This window comes from Bufo bufo, chromosome 5, assembly GCF_905171765.1.
Source record: "Bufo bufo chromosome 5, aBufBuf1.1, whole genome shotgun sequence".
NCBI lineage: Eukaryota > Metazoa > Chordata > Amphibia > Anura > Bufonidae > Bufo > Bufo bufo.
In genome coordinates, this window is record NC_053393.1 from 399,910,777 (window position 1) to 399,934,285 (window position 23,509).

The window sequence follows — 23,509 nt, forward strand, 5'->3', positions numbered from 1 at the left end:
CGTGGAAGAAAGCGAAAAACTACCATTCGAATGGATAGAAGAATAGCCAAAATGGCAAGGACTCAGCCAACAATCAGCTCCAGGAAGATCAAAGAAGGTCTAAAGTTACCTATGAGTACTGTTACAATAGAAGACGCCTATGTGAAGCCAAGCTATCTGCAAGAAGCCCCCGCAAAGTCCCACTGTTGAAAAAAAAGACATGTGCTGAAGAGGTTACAATTTGCCAAAGAGTGTAGAACAAATTTGTTCACACCGGGTTTTCTCCGCTGTGTATAGGGTTCCCACCCCAGAATGTAGTATAACAAAAATCACAGCAGTGAGAGGTATTCTTTGATTGCAATTTATTTTTGCAGGTAATATGCGACATTCATGTATGAATGAATGTCGCATATTACCTGCAAAAATAAATTGCAATCAAAGAATACCTCTCAAATTTGCCAAAGAGCACATTGATTGGCCTAAAGAGACATTTTATGGACTGATGAAAGTAAGATTGTTCTTTTTGGGTCTAGTGGCCGGAGACAGTTTGTCAGACGACCCCCAAACACTGAATTCAAGCCACAGTACACTGTGAAGACAGAGAAGCATGGTGGCGCAAGCATCATGATATGGGGATGTTTCTCATACTAAGGTGTTGGGCCTATTTATCGAATACCAGGGATCATGGATCAGTTTGAATACATCAGAATACTTGAAGAGGTCATGCCGCCTTATGCTGAAGAGGAAATTCCCTTGAAATGAGTGTTCCAACAAGACAACAACCCCAAACACACCAGTAAACGTGCAACATCTTGGTTCCAGACCAACAAGATTGACGTTATGGAGAGGTCAGCCCAATCCCCGGATCTTAATCCAATAGAAAACTTGTGGGGTGACATCAAAAATGCAGTTTCTGAGGCAAAACCAATAAATAGAGAAGAACTGTGGAATGTAGTCCAATAATCCTGGGCTGGAATACCTGTTCACAGGGGCCAGAAGTTGGTTGACTCCATGCAACACAGATGTACAGCAGTTCTCAGAAACAGCGGTCATACAACTAAATATTAGTGAAGTGATTCAAAGAAAAGCAAAATCTTCAAACATTGTTCAGTTTATATAGTGAATGTTTGAGTTTGTAAAGAAGAATACAAACACTGCTATTTTTTGAACAGTCTAATATTCACTTTTCTTCAATTGTTTTAGAGGAACAACACAAATGTGATATATTTTTCTTCATGTTTTGATTTGGAATAGAATGTGTAGTGTTCCCAATGCATTTGTGTGCATGGAAATAAAAGCTATTAGAAGGATTTGGGGATTTATTCACTATTTTAAAACACACTGCTATTATTTCGAACACAACTGTATATCACCACTGCCTTGATGTTAGAACTTTACAACTACTTGCCTACAATGTCCAGTACACATTTGATGATGCACTGACTTTATTATAGCCTCATTTTTTCTTCTGTTTTGTCACATGTAAAAAGGACCTTAATAAATGCTAAATAAGTACCAGGAACCAGAGAGTCAGGCTGGCCCCTGCGGTGGTCTGTGTCCTACTCTTGACACTATCCTTACAATATGTATCTCTATTTGGCATGGACAATAACAAAACGTTTTGTCATACTTCATGGTCAGGATTTCTCCTTCCAGCTCCATTCTTTTTAGGATATACAGTCAGGTCCATAAATATTGGGACACCGACACACTTCTAACATTTTTGGCTCTATACACCACCACAATGGATTTGAAATGAAACGAACAAGATGTGCTTTAACTGCAGACTGTCCGCTTTAATTTGAGGGTATTTACATCCAAATCAGGTGAACGGTGTAGGAATTACAACAGTTTGCATATCTGCCTCCCACTTGTTAATGGACCAAAAGTAATGGGACAGAATAATCATCATAAATCAAACTTTCACTTTTTAATACTTGGTTGCAAATCCTTTGCAGTCAATTACAGCCTGAAGTCTGGAACACATAGACATCACCAGACGCTGGGTTTCATCCCTGGTGATGCTCTGCCAGGCCTCTACTGCAACTGTCTTCAGTTCCTGCTTGTTCTTGGGGCATTTTCCCTTCAGTTTTGTCTTCAGCAAGTGAAATGCATGCTCAATCGGATTCAGGTCAGGTGATTGACTTGGCCATTGCATAACATTACACTTCTTTCCCTTAAAAAAACTCTTTGGTTGCTTTTGCAGTATGCTTTGGATCATTGTCTATCTGCACTGTGAAGCGCCGTCCAATGAGTTCTGAAGCATTTGGCTGAATATGAGCAGATAATATTGCCCGAAATACTCTAAAATTCATCCTGCTGCTTTTGTCAGCAGTCACATCATCAATAAATACAAGAGAACCAGTTCCATTGGCAGCCATACATGCCCACAATTTGACACTACCACCACCATGCTTCACTGATGAGGTGGTATGCTTAGGATCATGAGCAGTTCCTTTCCTTCTCCATACTCTTCTCTTACCATCACTCTGGTACAAGTTGATCTTGGTCTCATCTGTCCACAGGATGTTGTTCAAGAACTGTAAAGGCTTTTTTATGTGTCGTTTGGCAAACTCTAATCTTGCCTTCCTGTTTTTGAGGCTCACCAATGGTTTACATCTTGTGGTGAACCCTCTGTATTCACTCTGGTAAAGTCTTCTCTTGATTGTTGACTTTGACACACATACACCTACCTCCTGGAGAGTGTTCTTGATCTGGCCAACTGTTGTGAAGGGTGTTTTCTTCACCAGGGAAAGAATTCTTCGGTCATCCACCACAGTTGTTTTCCGTGGTCTTCCGCGTCTTTTGGTGTTGCTGAGCTCACCGGTGCGTTCCTTCTTTTTAAGGCTACTTTCACACTAGCGTTCGGGTGTCCGCTCGTGCGCACCGTTTGAAGGGGCTCACGAGCGGCTCCGAACGCATCCGTCTGGCCCCAATGCATTCTCAGTGGAGGCGGATCCACTGAGAATGCATCCGCCTGCCAGCGTTCAGCCTCCGCTCCGCTCAGTGAGCGGACACCTGAACGCTGCTTGCAGCGTTCGGGTGTCCGCCTGGCCGTGCGGAGGCGAGCGGATCCGTCCAGACTTATAATGGAAGTCAATGGGGACGGATCCGCTTGAAGATGACACAATATGGCTCAATCTTCAAGCGGATCCGTTCCCCATTGACTTTCAATGTAAAGTCTGAACGGATCCGCTCAGACAACTTTCACACTTAGAAATTTTTCTAAGTTTTAATGCAGACGCATCCGTTCTGAACGGATGCGAACGTCTGCATTATCGGAGCGGACCCGTCTGATGGAACATCAGACGGATCCGCTCCGAAAGCTAGTGTGAAAGTAGCCTAAGAATGTTTTAAACAGTAGTTTTGGCCACGCCTAATGTTTTTGCTATCTCTCTGATGGGTTTGTTTTGTTTTTTCAGCCTAATGATGGCTTGCTTCACTGATAGTGACAGCTCTTTGGATCTCATCTTGAGAGTTGACAGCAACAGATTCCAAATGCAAATAGCACACTTGAAATGAACTCTGGACCTTTTATCTGCTCATTGTAATTGGGATAGTGGGGGAATAACACACACCTGGCCATGGAATAGCTGAGAAGCCAATTGTCCCATTACTTTTGGTCCCTTAACAAGTGGGAGGCACATATGCAAACTGTTGTAATTCCTACACCGTTCACCTGATTTGGATGTAAATACCCTCAAATTAAAGCTGACACTCTGCAGTTAAAGCACATCTTGTTTGTTTCATTTCAAATCCATTATGGTGGTGTATAGAGCCATAAATGTTAGAATTGTGTTGATGTCCCAATATTTATGGAATGACAGTTACACTTTAAGTAGGAATTGGCAACTATGAACAAAATGTTCACATTGGATCTGTAAACAGAATCTTCAAGTATAATGACCATAGCCTATGGCAAAAAAAATCTATTAATCTAAAAACACTGAGTGTACTATGTTGTATAGATGGATGCTTCTGGACATAGCTATTCAGTACAGTATATGTATAGGGTATTGAACCTTATTAACAACACAAACAACATTCATCATAAAAACTGTCACACAAGAAAAACAATGGAAAGGGCGCTGTGGGGGGTGAACTGTTGTAATGGATATATTGCGCCATGAGCGTACTCTGCTAAATTAAATACCACACAGTTCTATCCAAATGATGTCAAATGCTCAATGGTATGTCAGGTGTTCTCATGAGCGGCAAAAACACACTCAAGACAAAGGCAGGGGAATAAAAGGGAGGAAGGGATCTAAGCCAAAGGAAAGAAACACAGACCTGAACTCACCAAGCCATAATAAAGTGACGCCGTGATCCGTAACTCTTCACATCTTCTACATTCTGTTTTATAATGCCAATGGAGAGTTCACCCATCGTTGCCCGATTTATTCATTTCATTGACATATTACACTTTCCCCTCGTTATGTTTTAGTCAGAAACTAAGATTTGTCAAAAAAGCAAGCAACGAACACAACAATAAAGTAGTCACATGCAAATGGTATTAGTCAAAATTTGCCATATTTTCTCCATTCCTATGGATGATTTCCCAGCTTTGCAACGTGTAGCTACTCCATATAGTAATTCTCATCATTCTATAAGAGTATATATTGTTATATTGTTATGCAGCTTCTACATATAGTAGACAGCAGTACATTTCTTATTTTATTCAATCAATCTCCATTTTGCAATCTTCCCACACAAATACCAATGTTAGACTGGTAATCACTTATGCTCTTAAATACTTAGACTTCTTCTAGTAATCCTTAATGCTAAGCATGACTCCATTTCTGAGATGTCTACCTAATGGTAGGGGAAGCATCTAGAAAGAAAAACCACGTCAGCTGCATGGCTTAGCCTCACATCTGCATTCTCCGTCAGGATCCGTCACATTGGCTGGAAAATAAAGCTCAGCATACGGCGCTATTTATTTTCCATAAAATGAGGACACGATGACGGGACCAAACAGACTCCCTAAGGGTACGACCACACGGCGCAGTCGTATCCCGGTTTCCACGCAGCCATGCTGGGGTCTTACAGGCCGCAGCTGCCTCTAATTAAACTAACGAGACCATATTGCTCAGTGGGACTGTATTGCTAATGGCCACGCAGTATTGAAGGTGCTGTGCAGCCATTAACAATGCAGGCCGACAATAAAGTGTGGTCTTCATTAGATAAATAAGAGGAAGCTGCGGCCTAATTGACCAGGTGGTACTCAACCACAGCACAGCCGCGTCCCAAACTTCTCGCGACTGCACTGTGCAGCCGTACCCTTAAAGTCAAGAAGTCCGTTGGGTGTCGTTAATCATTGGATCTGCCACTGACGTCATTTTCATTTTCCTGTTACTGTGATGGAATAGAAACAGTTACATATAAAAGAAAATGTGAATCCAGCCATACTGAACCCATAGTGATCCACTGTCGTTTGTAGGAGAAGATGCCATAGTTTCCCGCCAGGTAATATTAGACACCATTCAGTAAGTTTCATGAGAAACCATGTAATAAATGGTTGCTCAGAGCCCAGCACAGTAAGAGATCTCTTTATACAGGCCCCAGTTGAGAGACTCTGCTCTAACTCATATAAGTTATTGACCAGGTGGTACAAGACCCGGAATTCCTTCATAGAGTTAATGCAGACATACCTGATGTGTGCTGGAAGGGTGACATGGGCAGGAGCTCCCTTTCACACCTATGGTGGACCTGTCCACTCACACAACCCTACTGGATGATGGCAGCTATCGACCAACTATGATCCACAAAACTTTCTCTGGAACCCAAAATAGTCCTGCTTTGGTTCTCTAACTCAAGTCTTACCCCGGCTAATAATAATTTGCTCAGTATGCTCATCATAGCTACCCTTACTATGGAGGAACAAATCCCCACTTACTTTACCAGCCTGGGTGGATAAGGTTGACTAGCTATTCCGATTTGAAGAACTGGCTCAATGGGAATCCAACACCAGCTCTCAAAACTTCTGAAGGTTTGCGGTCCATGGAAGGTGTAGAGGGGTATACGGGACAGAGGTGACTTAATCTGCTAGCTCCTACTACATAATACCTAATACTTACCCAGCTCGCAAAATTGCTGGACTTGAGGCTTCTTTGGCGGTTATCAAGTATAAAACTTTATCGCCCTAAACAGGGAGCAGTGCAAAATCTTCCATCTTCTTATCCCCCACTTCTCTTTTCCCATATTTCTGTAGGGATTCCCCCGCTGGGGCCCCCCACCGATCACAAGAACAGGTGCCGAGGTTAAGCATGTGCCCTGCTGCTCTTTTGATCTCTATGGTACTGCTGCACTTGGCTATCTCCGGCGGTCCCACAGAGTCTGAATGGAGTGTCAGTTTGCCTGTTTGACCGCCGCTCCATTCAAATAGGAGATGCGGGACCCCTGTTCTCATAACTGGTGAGGGTCTCAGTGGTTGGATCCCACCTATCTAAGGCTACTTTCACACTCGCGTTTTGGCGGTTCAGTCATGGATTTGTAGATCCGTTACAATAATACAACCGTCTGCATCCGTCATGAACGGATCAGTTTCTATTATCTGTAACATACCCAAGACGGATCCGTCATGGACTCCACTGAAAGTCAATGGGAGACGGATCCGTTTTCTATTGTGCTAGATTGTGTCAGAGAAAACGGATGCGTCACCATTAACTTACATTGTGTGTCAGGACAGATCCGATTGGCTCAGTTTCGTCAAGCGGGCAGCGTTTTGGCATCCACCTCCAGAGCGGAATGGAGACTGATCGGAGGCAAACTGATACATTCTGAGCGGATCCTTTTCCATTCAGAATGCATTAGGGCAAAACTGATCCGTTTTGGACCGCTAGTGAGAGCCCTGAACGGATCTTACAAACGGAAAGCCAAAACGCCAGTGTGAAAGTAGACTAACAATTCGGCTTCTTTCACACTCGTGTTAGGCTGTGGTTTTTGTCCGGCTTGGACGGGATGAATGGGGCCAGGGTGGACTTCCAGCAGCACATGTGTGCAAACATTAGTACGGATCCGCATGCTGTTCCCCTGCCGGACAAGCCTAACGTGAGTGTGAAAGAAGCCTTAACCTTTATCCAGTGATTAGGACATCATAGTTTGTCTTACATTACCACAAATGTTTTAGTTAACCTTAGGCTACATGCACACGACCGTGCCGTTTTTTGTGGTCCGCCGCCCGTGTGCCTTCCGCAATTTGCGGAACGGGTGGCCCATTGTAGACATGCCTATTCTTGTCCGCAAAACGGACAAGAATAGGACACGCTATATTTTTTTGCGGGGCCTCGGAACGGAGCAACGGAGGGGGACAGCACACGGAGTGCTGTCCGCATCTTTTGCGGCCCCATTGAAGTGAATGGGTCTGCATCCGGGTCGCAAAAACTGCGGCTCAGATGCGGACCAAAACTACGGTCGTTTGCATGAGGCCTTAAATGTATCATTCAGAGCTATAGACTGATAAAGGGCAAACGTATTTGATCACTGATGACCTAGGATATGCCCACTCTCTGGCTACGATAGGCACCATTGTGGCCAGTGATTGGATGACTGTCCAGAGACACCAGAAAGCACAGACCAGCGATGGACCCAATAATCATCAGACCAGCAGTTGAAGTCGATTGGTGAGGTGAGTGTTGGTTGTTTCATTATTAACCCATTCTGCTGCTTTTCTCAGAATTTTTTATCCACTGGACAACCCCTTTAACCTATTTGCTCTTGTGGGGTAAATACAGGTGAGGTCTCCACCTACAATCAGCTTTTGTTAAAAAGGATTAAATGAAGTTCTCAGGGCACTGCCATCAAATCAGTAAAAGGTTTATTGAAAGAATATAGGTACAACGTGACGTTCTGGAGACTCGGCCTCCTTCCTTTGTGCGAGGTTGATTCTCTGAAATGCGCATGATGTACCGATATTATTTAAAGAAAGCTCTTCCAAATTTTACAACAGTGCCCAAAGAACCTTCTTTTTATCCATTTTAACCTCTTCCTAGCTCACTAGGGCTATAGACTGATAAAGGGCAATAAGAGAAATCTGCAGGTGATGTTCTTCATGTCTGGGGACTGCTCAGAGGTTTTGTATAGTGATTGTTGCTAGTTCTCAGTTCCCATTAGGCTTATTTGCATTGAACAACATTCATAATGGTTTATGTACATAGCCACCTCGGGGGATACAGTTTCACATTACTGTACCCAAAAACAATTGTGTTTGTTCACCAACTATGCCAGGTCTATCCCTCGTGGTCATGGTTGTCACTTGTATCTATGGAGAAGAAATAGCAGAAGTCCATATACTTACTATTTTTACAAAATCCCAAAACTCAATGCACAATTAACTTGAGCATTATGAAAAAGCAAGTTTCGCAGATGGAAACCACCGAGAACACCTATCTCCAGTAATTAATAGAATAAATAGGCAGGATAATGAATGGGAGCCTCTGGTTTATAGAGAAAGTGGAACTTATTAATGCCAATTCACAATATAAAGTTGCGGTAGATTAAAAAAAAAAAACATCCACCATGAGCAATACAATAATATCATACAGGGAAGAACTGAAAAAAAGACCCTTCAGTAACGCATAGACAGAACGGTCATCAGGTTGTGACCAGACCATTTGAGAAGTTGTGGACTTTGTACAACCTTGAAGGTCTCTTCGGTAATGTGCTATTTGCCAGGGGCCCCAATCAACTGTTGTCATAGGCCTTGACAAATCTTAGCTAGATGTAGGAGTGAGCTCCAAAAGGTAGGAAGCAGCCATGATACACCATAGGGCAGGGTCTGAACTACAATAGGGATGTGAGAGCCTGGCATTACATTTCACTTGAGGTTTTGACATTTTTGAGAATTCTTTGGTATTTAAAACAACTCCCCGTTATGCAAAAAACTGTGCCCCACGCTAATAGTAAGGATACATTTTCACAGGGCAAACATAAGCATATATACGATGGTATTGTGGCAAAAAAATGCATTCATTTATATGTGGGTTTTCTATGGTGCAGTAATGTGCCAGAAAAATTGTGTCTCCTGCTCTCTACTTCTCTAGTCCTCAAACCAGACCCTTAATACTCCACTAGGCACAGTAGCCTCAAGCCCCCCTTCAACTTCCCAAGTCTTCAAAGAACTACCCCAACCCTTCCTCGGTAATGAGGGAGAGACAATCCTTGTAGTAGCTCTTAGCTCTGGCAAAAAAGGTGGTCTCAAATACACCCCCTCTATTACATTCATCTGCCCTTGTAGGAAATATTTACAAGGATTGTCTAAAGCAGGCCACCCTTTTAAAGGGGGTTTCCAAGATTCTGATATTAATGGCCTATCCTCAGGATAGGTCATCAGTATCTCTACAGGGGTCCGACTCCTGGCACCCACCATTCAGCTGTCTAAAGAGGCTGTGGTGCTCCAGTGAGTTCTGCCGCCTCTTCCTTGTCCAGTGATGTCACAGTCTTTAGCCATGTGGCTTTGTCACAGGTTAGACCCATTCAAGTGAGTGGGTCCCAATACCAAGCACATATCCAATAGACGGCGCAGTCCTTGCTAAGCTGCGTGGAAGCCATGGCACTCTCCGGAGCGCTGCGGCCTCCTGTGGATAAGTCATCAATATCAGAATCTCACAAAACCTCTTTAAGAAAATGTCATTATTGGGCAATTCTTGCTTGTCTGGTTTGGAAAACCTATTAGGACATTTTGACAAAAAAGCATCTTTCCTTCTCTGGAGAACCCACTATGTACATGGATTACTCACGTAGCACATAGATTTTAGTTAGCACCATGCAATGCTTCATTTCCCCTGTGAGGGGCAACCAGTGCCCAGCTTTCTGGGGGAAACAACTAACGAAAAAATATGGAAAAAACAGACAATTTTTGAAAGCATTTTCAATAATAAAATTATTATATCACCAAAGGTTCAGCTTCTCCAAAAATATTTCTTTTATGACACTATTCCCTAGAACTGGCAAGTCTTTTCCTGACCATCATTGCTGAATACTATCTTAGCACTCTTCAAAACACCAGTCACCATCAGGTAGCACCTTCAGAAGACTTGCTATGACGATGTAAGTGTGTGGTAAACAAAACAATGGTACCAGTATCTAGAGTGTGCTGTAACTATACCCTAAAGACACAAACAATGCAAGGATTGTCTTACTTTTGCTAGTATCTCTGCTCCTGGGTTACCAAGTGAAGTCTAACATGTAAGCAAAGTCATCAGAAGACTGAGAGTGAAGGGTCCTCACGACCAGAAAAATGTTTTACCAAGTGGAACCAAATAGGTTCTCATTTTACATTGACTTAAATATATCTGTCTAGTGAGGTAGAAATTCATGGTCTAGGCATTTGTATCAATGGCCATTATATAGAAAACCATTCTCCTAAAATGGACACCTATATGAGATTTTTTTTTTTTTATTGCATGTACCCCAATGCATAGTGTCATCCATGTGAAATGCATCAGTCCAGTTGTGTGGTGGTTCAATCTCCAGCAACGCCTTTGATCTCCTGAAATCTGATCTAACCTTGATTATGATGAATCCAAAGTTGATCAAGTACAAAAACTGACACCGGTCCATTTCTCCAGGATAACACAAACATATGACCAGTCTGACCTATCTGTCTACAGCAGTCGTGGTGACTACATTATTAGGAAATCTGGTCATCAGCAATCTGAAAGCATTAGAACTGGAGTTGTGTCCCCTTTTCTATATATTTGGTGGAACACTATAACACAAAAGGAGTAACAGTACTATATTAGCCCCATGTTCGCCCCCATTGATTGTAATAAAGTAGAAGTGGCTACAGGAATGATATCACCCAAAAGTGAGCTGGGTACTTGGAAGCTATACCTTTGACAAAAAGTGATTTTTACAGTGATTACCTTAACAGCGTTGTCCAGGTATTTAATATTGATGACCTAGTCTCAGGATTTTGCAATCAATATCAGATCTGACTCCCAGCACCCGTACCGTGGCCTAGTGATGTTATGTTCATTGGTCACATAGCCTAGGCACAGCACAGTCCTATTAAGTATATGGGGCTCAGCAGCAATACGAAGCACAATCACTATCCAATGTGCAGCACTGGGCTTGGTAAGCTGCGAGGAGGCAACAGCACCCACCAGAGCACCATGCCCTCCCTCCTCAAAAAGCTGATTGAAGGGAGTGTCGGGTGTCTGACCCCAACGACCTTAAGTTTTTCATTCCATTTCAGACTGCCTGCATTTTCAGTTTAGAACCTGCTCCTACTGGCAGTAATGCAAGTGCAGTACCGCAGAATATGGTACTTGCAAATTGTGTCTGGTTATTTAAATGTTATATAATGTTACTTGAGGCACCGTAGTTTTGTATGAATACGTCAGGGTTAACAATCCTAAGTATGCCCTTGTAAGAGCCTGGGAGACGACTTAGGTCAATACAAGCTCAGTGAGAGCAGCAACGTGTGCTCACTCCTCGGAGGACTAGGCCTACATGCCAGACAGTCACTATCTCTGGGAGATCCAAAGAGAGAAAACCATCCATACTTCAAAGTAGGCGGGGGCCAGGAACGGCGCGGGGAGCAGGGTCAGTATATTACCTGTGAGGGGCCCAGCACATGGGGGGGGATTGGATAACCCCTTAAAGGCCAATAAAGACTTTACTGCAGTGAGAGGGACATTGCTTAGACACCCTTCACACTTTGACATTGTCCTAGCCAGCCATATCTTAATCCTGAACCCCTCAGCTGGGAATTACGGACAAGTTTTGCAAGAACCTTACTGCCAGCCTTAGATTCTGCAGAAAGTGACTTTGGAAAGATAGACAGTAGGACTACTACAACTCCAGTCTTAGCCTATATCCAATCCATACATCATTATCAGAGAAGATTTGCAATGTGAATTGTTTGGAACTGTGCTTAATACCGTTGCATGTACTACTTCTCCCATTCTGCATTCAGTAAAGAGAGACATCTATTTTCTACCACTGGCCTGGTGACTGACTCCAGCACCATTCGCTGGCCACCGCACCTACATCTCCTGCCTTGTACCGATACCGAAGAGGAGAGCCAACATCAGGGTGTGCCCACAGAGGATAAAAGGTGCACCCTACTGTCACTACCCGGTTCTAGGTAGTATCCGTGTGAGGATTACCACTATGAATAACTCTTACAGCCAGAACCACTATCACTCCCATCCTCCACTGGCTCCTCCGGGGCTTGCGGCACAAGCTTGAGTCTGTGTATTCAGGAGACTGCTGCCTCCACTAGCCATTATGTACATGTATAGCCTGTGGCAAGTCTGGTATCAGAAATCCTCACATTTCTGCTGTGGATGTGCCGCACGGGGATTACTCCATCCTAAGGTTAATCTATGTGGGGCTAATCCTGGGTTTTTTCCATGCAGAATCCACAAGAATACTCTGCATGCTCATTATTCTCACAGATATTTTTTTCCAGAGAATACGATAGGAGTATGCTGTGGGAATCTGCGCTTTATGAAATCCTGAAGTTATGACTATAGCCTAATACAGCCCCTGAGGAACTCGTCTCCCCTGAGCAGATATGCTGACATGATCAATAAAATAAGTCTTTCTTTTAGTCGCACTAGAAGAGGTCTATGAAGTCGTTTGATTCACTGAAATGAAATAAAAGTATAATACCAGACTGCCTGCTCCTTAGAGGGAACCTGTTGTGCTTGAGCTGAAAGCACCATGTTATAGAGCAGGAGGAGCTGAGCAGACTGATATATAGTTTTATAGGAAAAGATTCAGTAAAACTTGTATTTCATTCATTGAAATCCCTGCTCGTTCTGGGCTTTGAAGTCCAGGAGGCGGTCCTATCAGTGACTGACAGCTATCTGTGTATAAACAGCCATAGGGGGAAGGCTGTCAATCACTGATAGGACCGCCTCCTGGACTTCAAAGCCCAGAATGAGCAGGGATTTAAAGCTCCTCCTGCTTTGTACCATGGAGCCGACAGCTTACATTACATTTTCATGGAGACAGGTTCCCTTTAAAGGAGATGAACTTCACTTTTACTTACAAAGTTTAAAAATCACAACAAAAACATATCCCATAGAATCCCTGCTCGGCCCAGGGTTCATCAGAGGCATACATTGGTTAATTGATGCCCGCCTCTTCCTTTCTTTTCCATGTGTACCCAGTTATAAACAAGCGAAAATAAATCCTCACTTCACATATATATCATATCTACATCGTGATCATTTTAAAATTAACCCTAAAACATCAAATACATTTTAGAATATTCAACACAACTGCCCTTTCGGGCATTTTAAACATCATGTGACCAGGTTAGCCAATCAGGGCTGGGATTCCCTTTCCCTAGTGATGTCACTCCTGACACCATTAGAACCAACCAATCCCCTTGGGGAATTCCTCTGTTTCACATTAGAGGGATTCCCTATAACAGAAGACATATGCTAACTATTACGGAGGGATATATATACCACTATAAATCAACTACCATGACAGGGTTTTAAATCTAAATCAATTTTTACCCCCCTCGATGGTATAGTATCCGTTCTACCTCGGATCTCAATGGGTGGCGTTTCCAACCCCAGAATTGCTTATGGCAGATTGGTAATTACAGAGCTGGGGCTGGGCCAAAGGCACATGAAGTCCGGACTAGATATGTCCAGATGGGGGGGAAGCCTGGGGAGTTAGAGGGGCATTCCCATCTCAGACAATGATGACATAACACTAGGATATGCCATCAATGTGTTCCACCTCTTGGACCCGCTCCTATCTCCTGAACGGGGCCCCCCCAAAGTGAAGAAGGGAGCACTGCACAAGCGCAATATCAAGCGCAATCACCCTACGTTCACCGCTATGGGAGTCCTGAAAACAGCCAAGCGTTGGCTCGACTATTTCCCAAAGCGGTGAATGGAAAGGTGCACGCACAGTGCGTTCTGCGGGACTGCTGGAAATAGCCAGGGCTCGGCTTTTTTTTGAACCCCCATAGCAATGAATGGAGAGTGGTCACGCTTGCACAGTGCGCTCTCCTTCACTTTGGGGTCCCCATTCTGGAGAGAGGTAGGACCTGCACCTATCTGACACTGATGGCATATCCTAGCGATGGGTATAACTTTCATTTTCAATTAAACTGCGCCCCCTGCTTGCTGCCCGGCGGTCACCCATCCCCTCATACTGGCCCCGCACTGGACCTCTGGCCGCTACATAATTGTTAGGTTAGTTACACTGTCTTTTTAAGGCAGATGGCATGTTATGCATATTTCCGTGTGACAACACATCAGTTGTAAGAACCAAAGTAAAGTATAGAATATATGAGCTCAATCAGATTTGCTTAAAGGGGTTGTCTCACTTCAGCAGGTGGCATTTATCATGTAGAGAAAGTTAATACAAGGCACTTACTAATGTATTGTGATTGTCCATATTGCCTCTGCTGGGTGGATTCATTTTTCCATAGCATTATACACTGCTCGTTTCCATGGTTACGACCCCCCTGCAATCCAGCAGCGGTGGTCGTGCTTGCACACTATAAGAAAAGGTGCACTTCTGCGGTCCTGGCCATCAGAGAGGTCCGCGTTTTTCTCTATAGTGTACAAACACGACCACCTTTGCTGGATTACAGGTGGTCGTAACCCCAGGAAACCAGCAGTGTAGAATGTGATGGAAAAATGAATCCAGCCAGCAAAGGAGACAATATGGATAATGACAATACATTAGTAAGTGTCTTGTAGTAACTTCCTCTACATGATAAATGGTATTTCCTGAAGTGACACAACCCCTTTAACATAATGTTACAAAGAACTGAAACTAATAAATCATTACCTGGCTCATGGGGTCTACAGGCTTTTTCTTGATCTCTCCAATATGAATGTAGCTGAAAAATAATATGAATGTTTTATAGCAATCTGACATATTATTCAGTCTTATTACCACATACACCAGATAACATATATGTAAAAGTCATATGGGGTCATTTATCAAACTGGTGTAAAGTAGAACTGGCTTAGTCGCCCGTAGCAACCAATCAGATTCCACCTTTCATTTTCCAAAGGAGCTGTCAAAAATGAAAGGTGGAATCTGATTGGTTGCTATGGGCAACTAAGCCAGTTCTACTTTACACCAGTGTGATAAATGACCCCATAGTCTTGTTGTTGAATATACAACATGAAACAATTCTGGATCGTCTCTACTTAGAATTCTGCATCGTGCTGTTCCCCTGTTATTCCTCCTGAATATTTAGGAATAAACTGGCCACTGGGTGTTACCAATCCCTTGTCAGAGGGGTGTGTCCCAAACAGTCTGACACATTATCGGTTTGTGTAGGCAAACATCCAACTGAAAAAACCTAGTTGTTTCATTATTAATAAATGAGGTGGAATAACAGAAGAGAGAAGACAGGGTCTCTTTAAAATTAATGTAAAAAATGAAAATCCAGTTGCTGTGCTAGATTTATTCCTGCTAGAGAGTTGGGGTATGTCCTTGCTGCTGCAGCTAAGGGGGTGTGCCCTTTATGCTGCAGCTCCCTCCCTATCGCAGCCAATGGGGATGTGTCAGTTCTGCTGCAGCTGTAACTGTCACAGCTTCTAACGGCTGAAGGCTAGAACTGAGCATGTGCGTCCACCTCAGCAGTGTCACTGAGGTGGTCACAGAAATAAGGAAAAGAAACGGCAGGTGGTCCTATACAGATCCATTTTATCGAATAACTCAGTGGCTACACTTCATTTTTGATTACTGTAGATGAAATTACCAAAGTATTCAAATCCAGGTGAATTTTCAATATAGCATCAATAGGCACGTGTTTATCTACATCCTGCACTCGCTGTAATGAAAGTCCTCGTGCCCTGACACTGATTTACGGCAGCAGATCACTAGGCTAATAAACAGCAGGCAGTTCCAACACGCAGAGCTGCTGCAGTGTAAAGTATGGAGAAGGAACAGATCAGCAGCCTGAGCCTCAGATAAGGCATAAGATCATACTACTGTACCTCAGACTCTATACAGACTGCGCAGCCAAGCTGGAATGGAGCAGATCTACAGCTAACCTTGCAGTCCAAAATATAGATATGATTATAAGCGTCACCTACAGACAGCGACTGATTTCTAATGAAACCCTGAAGGTAGGTTCACACACGGGCAGATCTGTCGCAGACAAATGAAGGAGGTTGTTTCTGCAGCCGGTATATGGGTATCTGCAAACCCTGTCCAGATGATGGCGGAGATTTCTGCAACGGCTCTGAACCGTAAATGTCAATGTAACGGTGCAAACTCTCCATCATCAGGTATTGTCCTACGTCCCATTGGGTGACCACAAATGACAAACCTTACAGTCAGAGCTCCTAGAAGCCTGCAAACATCCTGCCATTTATTCAGAGACTTGGTTATTTGCTCAGGACTTCAGATCTTTCAGGCTCTTCATCAGCAATGACCAGAACAAAAGGTGACAAATGACTTCTCTTACACTGGGCCGCTCTGGGTATACCGCATTACTGTGGGCACAGATTTACTGCCAGCTTCGTGTAGCCTGAGAGTCTGAAAGGAAGGTGGCTGAAACATGGACTGAAACCATGGATTTCATCCGTATTTATTGTGTCTTTAATGCTTCCCTGACCTGCCATTTTTTTCCGTTTTTTTTTTTTCATTTTCTACTCCCCACCTTCCCAGAGCCATAACTTTCTACATTTTCTATTCACATAGCCTTCTGAGGGCTTATTTTTTCAGGACAAGTTGTACTTTCGATTGCACTATATTACAGTGCACACAATGAAATGGCAGCTGCATATAAATACCAAATGGAGTGGAATTGGAAAAAAAAATAAAAAAATTCCGCAATTTTATGCATTAATAAATAATAATAATAATATGCATTTATATAGCGCCACCATATTTCGCAGCACTTTACAAATTCATAGGGTTCATGTACAAAACAAAAGTAACTAAACACTAGGAGTCAGGGCCCTGCTCGCAAGAGCTTACAATCTATGGCATTCTCTATGCAGTAAAAATGAACTGTTCCCTTCATTCTCTGGGTCAGTAGTACGATGACAGCAATAACACATTTATATAGATTTTCTGCTGCTTTAATACTTAAAAACACAAAAACTTTGGACATTTTTTCTTAAATTATGAATTCGGACACCTATAACTTTTTATATTTATGACAAAAGAAAATTAAACCAGCACCTCCAAAATATATATAAAAAAGGGGCACAGTGCACGCTGACCTGGCTGCCACACAATGCATAGAACTACAAGTAGCAGCACACTGCTTATTGCTTAATGCACAAAGACACAGGTGAACGGTGAATACATGAAAATGTAAAGTGCATTACTGCCATACTTACTATATGAAAAATAGAAGCTCTTTGCACATATTTCTGATCAAGCATATGTCGGGCCCATCTACCAGCGGCAAGGTGGCTTCTAACAGACAGGACTTTTTATATTTATGACTATGGAGCTTTGTGAGGGCTCTTTTTTTTTTTGCAGTGCGATCTGCACTGATTTTTGAGGGGAGGAGAAGCAATGAAAACTGGTGAATCAGCCATTTTGATTATTTTTTTTTTTACCATAAAAGTGTTCACCGTACGCAATAAATACGGTACATTTATATTTTAATAGTAAAGGCATTTCAGACACATTTGCTTTCAGACATATTTATTCTTTGTTTTATTTTTGTTATTTTTAAAATAGGGAAAAGGGGAGATTTGAATTCATTTTTTAATATTTTTAAAAAATGTTTTTCTTTTCACTTTTTTAAGTCCCCCTAGAGGACTTTAATATGCATTTGTTTGATCGCTTCTCCCAGAGACTGCAATGATTTAACACTGCAGCCTATGGGGGATTTACTGTGTTCCTACAGAGCCCTGCCACAGACAGGGCTCCACAGGAATTTCATTGTGGCATTCCAAAGGGCCTAGGCTGCCATAGCAACCGAATGGCTTCCTCTATCCCGATGCAAGGCAGCGGAAGTCGGACAGAGGAAGTCGGGGAGGGGTTAAAGAGGACCTGTCACCTCCGCTGACAAGTCTGTTTTAGTAGATAATTGTATAAAATAGTAATTCTGGAGCATCTAGTCTTATACATCAGTTTTGTACCATTGCTCTAATCTTCCTGCTAAAAGTTTATAAATACAAGTACAACTCCGCAAAATCTGGATCCACAAAAATATGGATGATGTCCGTGTTGCATCCTTTTTTTGCGGACCCATTGTAACAATGCCTATTCTTGTCCGCAAAACAGACAAGAATAGGACATGTTCTATCTTTTTTGCGGGACAGCAGAACGGACATACAGAGGTGTGCTGTTCGCATTTTTTGCGGCCCCTTTGAAATAAATGGGTCCTCATCCAATCTGCAAAAAATGCAGATCGGATGCAGACCAAAAATACAATTGTGTGATTGGGGTCGTAAAGTCTCGGCCCTGACAATATATGGGATTTATTGTATAATAGAGGTTGTTACAAATCTTTAGACGCCGGTCTTAATAAGCCGCAGCGCTGGATCCGCCGAAGTTATGAAGAAGCGCCGGCCTCTACATAACTTCAGCGCATCCACCACTGCTCTAAATATAAGCCAGCTTCCTTTTATAGGGTATAATTATTCAAAATGCCTAATAAATCTGTTGCGACTGTCCCCAGTTTCGGGTTTCTGGGAAAAGAGAATTAAAAAAAAATTCAAACTGCGCACACAGACAAAAAATGACAAGAAACACAAAACACTGTAAACTCTACAAATGCGGTCAAAAATGTGGAAAAAACACTATAATAAAATCCCCACTGTATTTTTTTTTACATATCTTTTGGGAAAAATACTCTTTTTTTCACCACTGGTCCAGAAATGGAAGCACGCACCAACGTTGTCCTTTTTCCAGACCAAACACTCCCATTAAAGTCTACAGGTCCGTGAAAACCATGGAAGGCACACAGATGGCATCCATATTTAGTCCGTTTTTCACAGATCATTGGCAGAAATCCCCTTTTTGGCCTGGCAGTGCACGTGAGAACTGGATGACACATGGTGGCCAAATCGGACAAATATAACGAGCATCTTCACAGCGGAGAAACAGACCATTTTTTCATAGATGAAAACGGACAAGGACAAGGACATCGCCCTGGTTTCTGTTCACAGCAAACAGCAGAGGAAATGTAGTATTACCTGGCAATGTAATATGAGGACAGCCTGAGTCCTCCAGAACGGGAGCCCTTCATCCAGAGCATATGGACAGGGGTAGTCTTATGGACAGCCCCTTTAATTCTATATACAATCTATCTAAAATATGGATCTGACTTCTAAGTGTAAAAATATACAAGGGGAAAGCAGGAACATCCAGAGAAAGGAGGAGGTACAAATACATGAAAGAACCTAAATATGTGCATTATGGTTGTACGGATGCGGATTTGTGGATGCCATGCTACACTGAGGAAACTGCATTCATATTTTTAAATCTCCCCAGTAGGGCGGTGTTACATACATATTTTTGCGACAATTTTCGTTTAGTTTTTGATACAGGTTTTTGACCCAAAACCAGAAGTGGATCCACCAGTCCTTCCTTCATATCTCTTCTCAACCCCTTCCAACCCACTCAGAATACTGCATAGAAAAACTTTCACAAAAAGCTGTGTGTCATCTAAGGGTGGTGCGACACCATAATTTACTGAAAAATGATGGTTTTCTGCAGAGTTTTTCTTGGTGTTTTCCCAGCATTTTTTTTTTTTTTTCTTCCGAAAAACCACCACCAAAAAAGTCTTATGAAAATTTATAAACAAAAAAAAAGTGCCCTTTGCGGATCCGCAAACCGCGGATCCGCAAAAAACGGAAGCTGCCCGTGTGCCTTCCGCAATTTGCGGAACGGAAGGCCCATTGTAGAAATGCCTATTCCTGTCCGCAAAACGGACAAGAATGGGACATGCTATTTTTTTTTTTGCGGGGCCACGGAACGGAGCAATGGATGCGGAAAGCACACAGAGTGAATGAGTCCGCACCCGAGCCGCAAAAACTGCGACTCGGATGCGGACCAAAACAACGGTCGTGTGCATGAGGCCTTAGTGATATGTTGCTTGATTCTGGAGAAAGGGTACCTAATCTATATGCCAATGAGCAGTTAAGTGCACTGAGGGACTCTGTGCACCCTAAGGCCCCTTTCACACGAGCGAGTTTCCCGCGCGGGTGCGATGCGTGAGGTGAACGCATTGCACCCGCACAGAATCCGGACCCATTCATTTCTATGGGGCTGTGCACATGAGCGGTGATTTTCACGCATCACTTGTGCGTTGCGTGAAAATCGCAGCAAGCTCTATTTTGTGTGTTTTTCACGCAACGCAGGCCCCATAGAAGTGAATGGGACTGCGTGAAAATCGCATAGCATCCGCAAGAAAGTGCGGTTGCAGTGCGATTTTCACGCAGTCCCATTCACTTCTATGGGGCCTGCGTTGCGTGAAAAACGCACAAAACATGGTTATAAGGGAAAATAATAGCATTCTTAATACAGAATGCATAGTACAATAGCGCTGGAGGGGTTAAAGAAAAATTTAAAATAATTTAACTCACCTTAATCCACTTGATCGCGCAGCCCGGCTTCTCTTCTGTCTTCATCTTTGCTGTGTACAGGAAAAGGACCTTTGATGACGTCACTGCGATCATCACATGGTCCGTCACATGATCCATCACCATGGTAAAAGATCGTGTGATGGACCATGTGATGAGCGCAGTGACGTCATCAAAGGTCCTTATCCTGTACACAGCAAAGAAGAAGACAGAAAAGATGCCGGCTGCGCGAACAAGTGGATTAAGGTGAGTTAAATTATTATTTTTTTTTTTTTAACCCCTCCAGCCCTATTGTACTATGCATTCTGTATTCAGAATGCTATTATTTTCCCTTATAACCATGTTATAAGAGGAAATAATACAATCTACACAACCTTGAACCTAAACCTGAACTTCTGTGAAGAAGTTCGGGTCTGGGTACCACATTCAGTTTTTTATCACGCGTGTGCAAAACGCATTGCACCCGCGCGATAAAAACTGAACAACGGAACGCAATCGCAGTCAAAACTGACTGCAATTGCTTACCTACTCGCGCGGGTTTGCCGCAACGCATCCGGACATTATCCGGACACGCTCGTGTGAAAGAGGCCTTACTCTTCCGTGTTCCTCGGTCAGCCCCTCCTTCTCCTTCTTGATTGACAGAGCCAGGTTTCTGCATAATCATCTCACCTCGCCATGTCATTCAAGAAGGTAAGGGAGGGTCTGGCAGAGAAACCAGGAGGAACAAGGGTACATGGACTGGCTTGGACCCGCCCTCGGTGCACTTAACTGCTCATGTACATACGGATGAAAAGTTATTTTTCTCCAGAATGAATGGATCGCTAAATGAAAGGTAACATTACATTCCTCCGAGGGCATGTGTCTGGTTTAAAGGGGTTGTTCGGATTCAGAGCTGAACCCAATTATATTCCCTTCTTCCCCCACTCAGCCCCTCTGACATGAGCATCAGAGTATTTCATGCTCTGATGCTCTCCCTTGCCCTGCGCTGAATCGTGCAGGGCAAGGGCTTTTTCATTAGATCCGGTGACGTGCCGGGTCTCTGCTAGGTGGAGGCTTCCGCCCAGCAGTGTTCCCGGTGATGTCACCGGAATTAATGGGCGGGCAGCGCTAAAGCCCACCCATTAGTGCCAGTGACCTCACCGGGAACACTGCTGGGCGGAAGCCTCCGACTTGCAGTGTAATAATGTAAACAAAAAAGCCAGTGGCGTAACTAGAGGTCTACGGACCCCAGGGCAAACTTTGGATTGGGGCCCCCCACCCCCATTACCCCACCCTCTCCCCCGCCACTTGCTCTGTATATATATCATTTGGCCCCCACCCAGACTATATATATTTCAGATATTCAAATGTTTACACATCCAGCTCACCTTATTCACAAATGCTCCGCGTGCTCGGAATGAACGGGTAGTCCTTGGAACATTAGAAAGAAAGGTTTCCGGCACTGGAATGTTTTTCAGTAAAATCTTCCTCTTTATTGACGTAACATTAATCCATATACAGACAAATCCTCAGTTACTACTATGGACATTGTGTCCGAAACGCGTAAACTATCGCATGGTTTAAGGATTTGTCTGTATATGGATTAAGGTTACGTCAATAAAGAGGAAGATTTTACTGAAAAACATTACAGTGCCGGAAACCTTTCTTTCTAATATATATATATTTCACTTGGCCCCCAGACTGTATATATTTCATTTGGCCCCCAGACTGTATATATTTCATTTGGCCCCCAGACTGTATATATTTCATTTGGCCCCCAGACTGTATATATTTCATTTGGCCCCCAGACTGTATATATTTCATTTGGCCCCCACCCAGACTGTATATATTTCATTTGGCCCCCAGACTATATATATTTCATTTGGCCCCCACCCAGACTGTATATATTTCATTTGGCCCCCAGACTGTATATATTTCACTTGGCCCCCACCCAGACTGTATATATTTCACTTGGCCCCCACCCAGACTGTATATATTTCATTTGGCCCCCACCCAGACTATATATATTTCATTTGGCCCCCACACTATATATATTTCACTTGGCCCCCACCCAGACTAAATATATTTCATTTAGCCCCCACCCAGACTGTATATATTTCATTTGGGCCCCCACCCAGACTGTATATATTTCATTTGGCCCCCAGACTATATATATTTCACTTGGCCCCCACCCAGACTGTATATATTTCATTTGGCCCCCACCCAGACTGTATATATTTCATTTGGCCCCCACCCAGACTATATATATTTCATTTGGTCCCCACCCAGACTGTATATATTTCATTTGGCCCCCACCCAGACTATATATATATTTCACTTGGCCCCCACCCAGACTGTATAGATTTCATTTTGACCCTTGTATATAATTGAATGATTGGCTGCCCCTGCTTCCCTCTCACTCTGTATAGATTATATTTTTTGTGGCCCCCTCTTATATGGCTGGTGCGGGCCCCCCTTTCTAAATTCAGTTCATAGGGCCACTGCCATGTGCCCCCAGTATGGCACAGCCCCTGCCAGGCTGCCACCCTCTCTGTATAGATTTTATTTTATTTTTGTGCCCCCCAACCCTTTCTGAATTCAATTCATAGTGCCAGGTGCTCCCAGTATGGTGCGCAGCGTGTGCATACCTAAAAAAAAAAAAAAAACGTACCTCTGCTCTGCTATGTTCCGCGTTCGGTCATCCCGTCTCAATGGTAGCATGATCACGTCTTCAAGTGAGAACTGTGACCTCCAGTGCCGGGTCTCGCCGACATTGAGCAGAAAGGGTGCATGTATGGGGATGTGCGCAGCCGTACTTACTTTTTAAATAGACAGAGCAAATCGGAGGGAGACTGGGCTGGCTAAAAGCACTTGCGGGCCCTCCACCCCGCCTGGTCGCACCCTCTGCGACCGCGATTGTTACTCCCTTGAAAAAAGCCCTTGTCCTGCGTGATGCAGTGCAGGGCAAGGGAGAGCATCGGAGCAGTCATGTCCGAGGGGCTGAGTGGGGGAAGAAGGGGATATGTCCGGGTTCAGCTCTGAACCTTTAACAATTAATG

The 23,509-nt window shown here is 43.4% G+C and overlaps 1 protein-coding gene across 2 annotated transcripts in view; it reads right to left on the reverse strand.

The window, feature by feature from the left end:
* DCDC2 (doublecortin domain containing 2) overlaps positions 1-23,509 on the reverse strand; it is a 135,965-nt gene that overhangs the window by 107,762 nt on the left and 4,694 nt on the right. For both annotated transcript variants that reach the window (XM_040432877.1, XM_040432878.1), the window contains exon 2: positions 14,752-14,803. In XM_040432877.1, the coding sequence (XP_040288811.1) occupies positions 14,752-14,803 (52 nt within the window). The remainder of the gene's footprint in view (positions 1-14,751; positions 14,804-23,509) is intronic.